Here is a 9,111-nt window from a genome sequence, read left to right on the forward strand (position 1 = left end):
AACATTGTATATATTATTAAATTTTATTATTTAAATTTTTTTTGAATATTATAATTACTGTTTAGTTTATTATAAAAAAAATTTATTTAATTTTTTTTTTTTAAAATTTTTTAAAATTTTTTTTATTACAAAGAGTTTTTAAAAAATTTTTAAATAATTTAATTATTACCAATTGTGCAGATTTACATTTTTTTACATATATAAAGGTAAACCCAATTTGGATTTGATCTATTAAATATATTTTAGGAAAAATTTTTGATCTATTAAATTTATTTTAGGAAATAATTATATTAATTCGCTATAGAATATCTACTAATTCAAAATTCTATATAAACTTCTTTTTTAAAATAATAATATAATAATAATTCAAGAAATATCAACCATAAAGTCACTTGCGTCCATTATAGCTTAGTTTTAACTGCTTCCATTTCGTATCCCGTCAGCTAGCTTTTTTACTGGCTTTTCATTGTATTTTTATTTATATTTTTTAACCTCGTAATTAATACAATGGCTATTATTTTTTCAAAAAAAGTAAGTATCTCTAATTTAATTTACAACAATAGAAAAATAAATATTAATTATTTTTTTATTTGCATTCAGAACACCATTGAAAATATCTTTGCTATGGAATCCAAAAGCTCAAAGGATTTTCATTTTGGTATTTTTTGGAAATTTATTTTCATTAGTATCATAATGCAATTTTTTTTATTAATAATTTCTTACACTAGTTCTCTTTCATACAACACTTTGATGGAAAAAGCATTGTGTTTTGTATTACCAGTAGTATTCCAAACTATGTAAGTTGATCTTTATAAATATATATTATTTTTTAAATAATATTGGTATTAACATTTATCATTTAATAATTTATATCTTATGTAAATTATATAGATTAATATTTGAAACAATAATAGAATACTACCAAAATAATTTGATAGAGTTAAATATTGGTTTGGATAATTTATTAGATGATAAAAAACTCCAAACCGATTTTGATAATATCAAAAGTTTAGAAATAAATGAAAGATTATTAGAAAAAAAACGTAGGTATCAAATAGTATAAATAAATTTTATAATAGTGATATAGTGTCTAACAATTTTTTAGAATTAAATCATAGGGTTCAATATCAACCACAACATCTAGAGGAGACACAACATCCACAACAAGAGCAACTACAGCAAGAAGAGAAACCACTAATATTAAATCAATGGGTTCCAAAAAAATTTGTATCAGAAAAAAATAATTTAATCTTGGGGGAATTAAAAGTTATTGATAATCATTTATCTAATGGCGACTTTTTGGGAAGTTTAGAAACTTATCAACTTGACCTCTTTGTTACAAATATTGTAAACTGTGCCATTTATTATGATAATGTATCAGATGATATAAAAACTATTAGTAGTCTAATAGTTTCAAAAGTATTTGCCCATGCATATTTGGATTCAAATATTTCAAAAGATCATTTAGATATGATCGAATCTGTTATTGCAAAGGTACACAAAATCATTGATAATTATCAAATGTACAGACTTTATGAAATAGAAGGTGCAGTTTCTGTATTCAAAGATTTGGCAAATTCCCTCAAAAATAATAAAACCAATGGTAAAATCAACGACATGGTAATAATCGATATGGTTTGGTGTTCCGCTTTAGAACTCTTAGAACATTTAGATTATCTCGGTTTTCACCAATTTTTCCCACAATTGCATAACGAAACATATCATATTGTTTGCAATTATTTGCATTTTACCAGTGATACAATCCGTTCCGAACACCTAAATAGATTTATGGACATTAAAAATTTCTCAAGTAATTTTTAACCAATTCACATATATATTCAAGTCATAGTTTGGTTAATATTTAAATATCATTGTCCCAGTTTCCTAATTTAGAAGTTACCAAGGTATTATCTTTATTTATATTTTTTATTTAATATTAAACTCTTTATTAATATTTTTATTTCTAAAATTTAGATTATTATTCAACGGTTTTGCTATCTTAAATTTATTTTTGTCTTATGGTTGTTGTTTTTTCTAAATAATTCAATTTTAATCATTTGGTGTAAAATACCACACTTTCATTTTGCAGTATAATCACATAATACCACTATATTTTAAATTAAATAATTTTCTATTCAAATTTATATTTATTTTACTACACTGTATAAATATTTTATTAAACATGGCAGATTCAAACAATAAATAACAAGTAAGTAAAATATCATATAGTTATAAAACAACAATAACAACCAACATATATAGAATTTAATATCTTTGAAATAGTAAAAAGATTGACTAACCATTTTAATTTTTATATTAAGATAGTTTGACATACCTAATAGATCTGTCCATACAAATTTAAGTGAACAGGTGTCTTTCTACTTTACCAAAATATCTTCACACTCAACTATAGCTTCATGTAGTAACCGTTCACACAAAGCTCAAAGATTAACCTCTCATTAAAGATACCAATATTCATTTGCCCTCACTTTTCCCTTACTCAATGAATCTGAAGCTCCATATACTAGAAGACACCAATCTAATTTTTTCAATCTAATCAACTTTTTGATGAATTCCCAAATTTGTTCTGGCCAAACAAATATGGTAGATATTCAAATTGTTCTAGATGAAAATATTTAGAATTATCCTACAAACCCCCTGTATTATATTTCCAATTCGAGCATTTTTTTTTCAGACAAGTTTTAGAAAGATGAAAAAATTATTAAACTCAAACATTCACATTTTAGGTTTTATTAATTAAAAATAATAAAATCAAAATAGATAAAAAATATTTCAAAAGATTCATAAATTAAAAGCAATAGTTTTCTTTTTTATAAATAAAATTTAAATTTGTTTAAAATTATTTTATTTTTTTTATTTTTTTTTATTTTTTTTTATTTTTTTTTTATTTTTTAATCATTAACTTTGGAAATTCACTTTAATTTTAATTTTAATAAAAAAAAAAGAAATAAAAATTATAATTAAAAGATAGACTTCCAAAAGTATCATTCTTTTTTTGTATCACCTGTAAAGATATATAAAAAATACCGTTTTTTATTTTATGAAATAATTTATTTTCTTTATTTATTTAACTATTAATTATTAAAATTTATTTATTAAATAATTATTTAATTAAATTTATAAATAATTTAGTTATTAAAATATTGATTGGTTTCTTCTCTTCTGATAAAATGTGCCAGTGAATTCTAAGTGATGGTTTTTTTACCATATAAAACTGGGCTTTTTGAATTTAATTTTAATTATTATTATTACTATTATTTCTATTTTAATTGATTTATTATATGTCTACTTTATTGTTTTTTTTCTTTTTACAACTCTTTATCTTTTTTAAAACTTGATGAACTAAAATTTAAATTGTTTGGAATATCTGCAAAAATTTGATTACTTAAGTACCCCACCTGAATTACCACTAGAAGCCTATCACTTGAATTGACATTATTAAATTTATTATTTGTAACAATATTTGAACCACTATATGAACCATCATTAAACAAACTGCCTGTACCATTACTTATTTCAGAACTCTATAATACCATTGCCATTTTCTATTTTTATTTGAATTATTTAATTTCCTACTATTTGATGCTGAATACATTTTCTATTTAAATTATGAAAAATCAAAATATAAATATTTTCGGTTTGGCCAATACCTAAATAAATTCTAATAGATGCATACAATAAAAAAACATTAGTATATTTGGTTTATTTATATTATTAATATTTATATATTTACCTTTTAACTTTTCTTTAATTGTAAACTTGAATGTATGGCAGCTCTTTATAATTGGGAAATTGATATTTTTATTTTATATTATCCTACTCAAAGAACCGTAATGAAGTTCTGCATGATGGGATAATAAAATATTTTTATTGGCAATAACAGTAGTTGGTTCAATTTCTATTAAATATTGATGAGAATCGACCGATGATATAATACTAATATTTGCCTTGAAAATTTCTGCGGCAGCAAATAAAGTTATATGGTCACCCCAGGTACCATCTCTTGACATGTTATTGCCATAATTCTCCCAATTAGTACTTGCAAATTGACTTAAATTTGCACCATTTTGAAGTAAGAAATTTTTATTCTTTCTTAACCACTGGACAATAGCATTTCTTATTTCTGTACTATGATTTAAATTTCCATAGATTTGATCGGATAAGGAATGCATTTGGCAATTGCCATCTCCTGGGATCACCTTATTATTTTTTAATTGGTAAAGTTTTAAACGTTCATTTAAACGTTTTTGGGCGGCTTCTACTTCTGATAGACGTCCTTTTGAACCAAATAATGGTAAATATTTAACCATTGATGAATACCATTTATCTTGAAATTGACATTGTGGAGTTGGTATTTGTGGTGAATGGCCCATAGTTTGACTGAAAAATGGTGAGCTAGCAGATTTATATAAATAATCACGATTTCTAATTTCGTTTTTAAAAATATAACTTAATGGTGTAGCTTCACTAAAACTAAATGGAGATTGCTTTGGCTGTTGTGGTTGTTGTGGCTTTGGTGGCTGTTGTGGCTGTTGTGGCTTTAGTGGTTGATATGGATATTGTTGCGCCTGTTGTTGTTGTGGTGGTGGTACTGGTATTGGTTTTAGTGGTTCTGGTACTAATTTATTTGGAGTTGTATTTAGTACATAATAACTACCAGCAAATTTAATTTCACTATCATAAACTTTGGTTTTTCTGTAGGAAATATATTGTTCCAAATGATAGCAACCAATAAATATTAAAATAGCAATAATTAAAGCTAACATTTTTTACTAATAGGTTTTGAGTTGTAATTATTATTATTATGATTTTTGATATGATTTATGTTTGTTGAGAAAATAAAAAAATATATGATTGGATTATATGAAAAAAAATATTAAGCTGAAAACGAGTGTGTGTGGTTGAAAGCTTTAATTTTTAAAATATGAAAAAAAAAAAAAATTTCAATAAAATTTAAAAATTATTAAAATTATTAAAAAATAAATTATGTATTGTTTAAAAAAATTAAATTTTTTTTTTTTAATAAATTATTATTTGAACTTCAAATAATATTCATTGTTTTAAATAATAGATCAAATCTATTACTCGATTTGATATTAAATAATTAAAAAAACCTATAAATTGTTATAAAAAAATATTATGATAAAAAAAAAAAAATGAAAATGAATTATTGATATATAAGTGTATTCAATTTTTGATCTTATTTACTGATTAGTCTTTTTAATTATATATTTATTATTTTTATACATATAATATGTTGCTTTATTATTTGCTAATTATATTTTCTGATGTTCAAAAAACCTATAGCCCTTTTGGGGTTAATCTCTAATATATATTATTTTTTAAATTAAAATTTTTTTATTTTCTATTTAAATTAAAATTTTTTTTTGTTTTTTTAATTATTATTTAATTTCAAATGGAACAAATGCTATATTTAACTGCCCCAACAATACTATTATTTTCAAATGTAATCATTAAAAGTCTTAGCTCGGCAAGTGTAATAAAAAATCGAAGAATGAAATCTTATTTTAAAATAAAAAACAAAGATTTTAAAGCAATTGGAAAGTTTCAAAATAAAAGCAGAAATCATATCAGTAATACAATTTAGATTGTATTTATAAGCACTTTAATAACGGCAGCATTCTTGTTAATGGAACAAGTATAACATCATGGTACCATTTCGTAAAAACCAATCTTTTAAAACACTACCAAACTTTAATTGAAATGAACGACCCAGAAGCAAGAGTACCATTTTCAAGAAAACCATATGGTATAGAAAATCAAGTTTCATCAAAATCAGTCGTTCATATACTAAGCAACACAAGGAAATTTAGGATTGATTACCACTATATGATTGAGTGTATCGATGGGCAATTCATAGACATATCAACACTAATTCAAAAATATTTTACAAATAAAAATTATGATCAAAAGATAGAATTAAAGAATTTTAAATAAAAAACTATAATTTCTAACTGTAATTTTTTTTTAAAAATATTTTTATATTATATTTATTTAAAAATTATAAATATAATATAATAAAACGAGTTTTTTATTTATTTTATTTCTTTTAAAACATTTGAAAGGTATCTAAAACCTTCATTTAAAAATGGGATATTTGAATTCGATTTTAATTATTATTATTATTTACAACTTTTTCTATTTTAAAACTTGATGAACTAATATTTAATTTGTTTGGAATATCTGCAAAAATATGATTACTTTACCCCACCTGAATTACCACTAGAAGCCTATCACTTGAATTGACAACATTAGATTTATTATTTGTAACATTTGAACCACTATATGAACCATCATTAAACTAATTGCCAGCACTATTACTTATTTGAACTATATAATTTCCTACTATTTGATGCTGAATACATTTTCTATTTAAATTATGAAAAATCAAAATATAAATATTTTCGGTTTGGCCAATACCTAAATAAATTCTAATAGATGCATACAATAAAAAAATATTAGTTTAATTGGTTTATTTATATTATTATTAAAATTTATATATTTACCTTTTAACTTTTCTTTAATTGTAAACTTGAATGTATGGCAGCTCTTATAATTTGGAAATTGATATTTTTATTTTATATTATCCTACTCAAAGAACCGTAATGAAGTTCTGCATGATGGGATAATAAAATATTTTTATTGGCAATAACAGTAGTTGGTTCAATTTCTATTAAATATTGATGAGAATCGACCGATGATATAATACTAATATTTGCCTTGAAAATTTCTGCGGCAGCAAATAAAGTTATATGGTCACCCCAGGTACCATCTCTTGACATGTTATTGCAATAACTTTCCCAATTAGTACTTGCAAATTGACTTAAATTTGCACCATTTTGAAGTAAGAAATTTTTATTCTTTCTTAACCACTGGACAATAGCATTTCTTATTTCTGTACTATGATTTAAATTTCCATAGATTTGATCGGATAAGGAATGCATTTGGCAATTGCCATCTCCTGGGATCACCTTATTATTTTTTAATTGGTAAAGTTTTAAACGTTCATTTAAACGTTTTTGGGCGGCTTCTACTTCTGATAGACGTCCTTTTGAACCAAATAATGGTAAATATTTAACCATTGATGAATACCATTTATCTTGAAATTGACATTGTGGAGTTGGTATTTGTGGTGAATGGCCCATAGTTTTACTGAAAAATGGTGAGCTAGCAGATTTATATAAATAGTCACGATTTCTAATTTCGTTTTTAAAAATGTAACTTAATGGTGTAGCTTCACTAAAACGAAATGGAGATTGCTTTGGCTGTTGTGGTTGTTGTGGCTTTGGTGGCTGTTGTGGCTTTAGTGGTTGATATGGATATTGTTGTGCCTGTTGTTGTTGTGGTGGTGGTACTGGTATTGGTTTTAGTGGTTCTGGTACTAATTTATTTGGAGTTGTATTTAGTACATAATAACTACCAGCAAATTTAATTTCACTATCATAAACTTTGGTTTTTCTGTAGGAAATATATTGTTCCAAATGATAGCAACCAATAAAGATTAAAATAGCAATAATTAAAGCTAACATTTTTTACTAATATGTTTTGAGTTGTAATTATTATGATTTTTGATATGATTTATGTTTGTTGAGAAAATAAAAAAATATATGATTGGATTATATGAAAAAAAATATTAAGCTGAAAACGAGTGTGTGTGGTTGAAATGCTTTAATTTTTAAAATATGAAAAAAAAAAAAAATTTCAATAAAATTAAAAAATTATTAAAATTATTAAAAAATAAATTATGTATTGTTTAAAAAAATTAAATTTTTTTTTTTTAATATTGAAAAATATAAATTATTATTTGAACTTCAAATAATATTCATTCTTTCAAATAATAGATCAAATCTATTACTCGATTTGATATTAAATAATAAAAAAAACTTATAAATTGTTATAAAAAATATTATGATAAAAAAAAAAAAAGAAAATGAATTATTTATATATAAGTGTATTCAATTTTTGATCTTATTTACTGATTAGTCTTTTTATTATATATTTATTATTTTTATACATATAATATGTTGCTTTATTATTTACTAATTGTATTTTCTGATGTTAAAAAAACCTATAGCCCTTTTGGGGTTAATCTCTTATATATATTATTTTTTTTAATTTAAATTAAAATTTTTTTTTTGTTTTTTTAATTATTATTTAATTTCAAATGGAACAAATTGTATAGTTAACTGCCCCAACAATACTTTTATTTTCAAATGTAATCATTAAAAGTCTTAGCTCTACAAGTGTAATAAAAAATCGAAGAATGAAATCTTATAAAATATAATTTATTTAAAATTTTTTTGTAAAAGAGAGTTTTTTTTTTTTTTTAATTTTTTTTTTTTAATTTTTTTTTTTTTGAGGTTTTAATCATCTTCTTCACCACGAGGATTTTTTTTAAGTATAAAGACAACCCCACAGTTGTCTACATGTTGACAGGTAACCGTATCATCGTAATAAAAATCATCGGTTTCTTCGGGTATACCAATACTGGCAGTGAATCGTGTTTGATTTTCAATATTGACCATCTTGTTTGTTACTTGTTCAATAAGTGTTTTTGCTCGGTGGTGGTATTGCGTAACATTGATTTTTATTTGGTTCCTGTTATCGTTTATAAATCCTTCACCCACTAAAAAGGATTTATTCTCATCGAATGAGATATATAGACCATTTTCTAAATTAGCTATGTATCCGAGGTTATTAAATGCCTCCCTGTCATAGAGGAGATCAAGTGGCATTGGAGTTTCCTCGAGACTAAGAGGTGATTTACTTGGGTTTGTTGAGACGAGCGTTAGCAATATTACGGTGGCCATGATGGGATGGGGCATTATATAATGAATGGCGAATGTGGCTGCCAAGTTGGCTAGCAATATCACCATTATGGCGACTTGAATGGGTCGAACGGGAACCATATGAATAACGAGATGAATGACCTGAATGATGAGATTTTCCACTTCTGCCTACACGCGAAGTTATACCAGATAGTAAAGATCTATCATCTGGAATATCATTAAAACCAGCAACAACTGGGTCCACATCATTTCTTGGTTGTTGAGCTGATTGCTGGACTGG

At 24.0% G+C, this 9,111-nt stretch overlaps 5 protein-coding genes across 5 annotated transcripts; 2 read left to right on the forward strand and 3 right to left on the reverse strand.

Annotated features, from left to right (window-relative positions):
• Window positions 1-507: 507 nt before the first annotated feature.
• DICPUDRAFT_74219 (uncharacterized protein) lies at window positions 508-2,003 on the forward strand (the record flags this gene model as incomplete). Its single annotated transcript, XM_003283165.1, has 5 exons — window positions 508-531; window positions 601-797; window positions 892-1,043; window positions 1,088-1,810; window positions 1,975-2,003. The coding sequence occupies 5 exons, from the start codon at window positions 508-510 to the stop codon at window positions 2,001-2,003; spliced, it is 1,125 nt and encodes a 374-aa protein (XP_003283213.1).
• Window positions 2,004-3,827: 1,824 nt separating this feature from the next.
• On the reverse strand, window positions 3,828-4,787 carry DICPUDRAFT_74220 (uncharacterized protein; the record flags this gene model as incomplete). Its single annotated transcript, XM_003283198.1, has 1 exon — window positions 3,828-4,787. The coding sequence occupies one exon, from the start codon at window positions 4,785-4,787 to the stop codon at window positions 3,828-3,830; it is 960 nt and encodes a 319-aa protein (XP_003283246.1).
• Window positions 4,788-5,437: 650 nt separating this feature from the next.
• On the forward strand, window positions 5,438-5,979 carry DICPUDRAFT_74221 (uncharacterized protein; the record flags this gene model as incomplete). The annotated part of the gene is made up of 2 exons (XM_003283166.1): window positions 5,438-5,518; window positions 5,644-5,979. The coding sequence occupies 2 exons, from the start codon at window positions 5,438-5,440 to the stop codon at window positions 5,977-5,979; spliced, it is 417 nt and encodes a 138-aa protein (XP_003283214.1).
• Window positions 5,980-6,620: 641 nt separating this feature from the next.
• Window positions 6,621-7,571, reverse strand: DICPUDRAFT_74222 (uncharacterized protein; the record flags this gene model as incomplete). The annotated part of the gene is made up of 1 exon (XM_003283199.1): window positions 6,621-7,571. One exon carries the CDS (start codon window positions 7,569-7,571, stop codon window positions 6,621-6,623), a length of 951 nt encoding a protein of 316 aa, XP_003283247.1.
• Window positions 7,572-8,399: 828 nt separating this feature from the next.
• DICPUDRAFT_71378 (uncharacterized protein) lies at window positions 8,400-8,646 on the reverse strand (the record flags this gene model as incomplete). The annotated part of the gene is made up of 1 exon (XM_003283200.1): window positions 8,400-8,646. A coding segment is annotated over exon 1 (158 nt), but the record flags the coding sequence as incomplete, so codon positions are not given.
• Window positions 8,647-9,111: the final 465 nt, after the last annotated feature.

This window comes from Dictyostelium purpureum, assembly GCF_000190715.1.
Source record: "Dictyostelium purpureum unplaced genomic scaffold DICPUscaffold_4, whole genome shotgun sequence".
NCBI lineage: Eukaryota > Evosea > Eumycetozoa > Dictyosteliales > Dictyosteliaceae > Dictyostelium > Dictyostelium purpureum.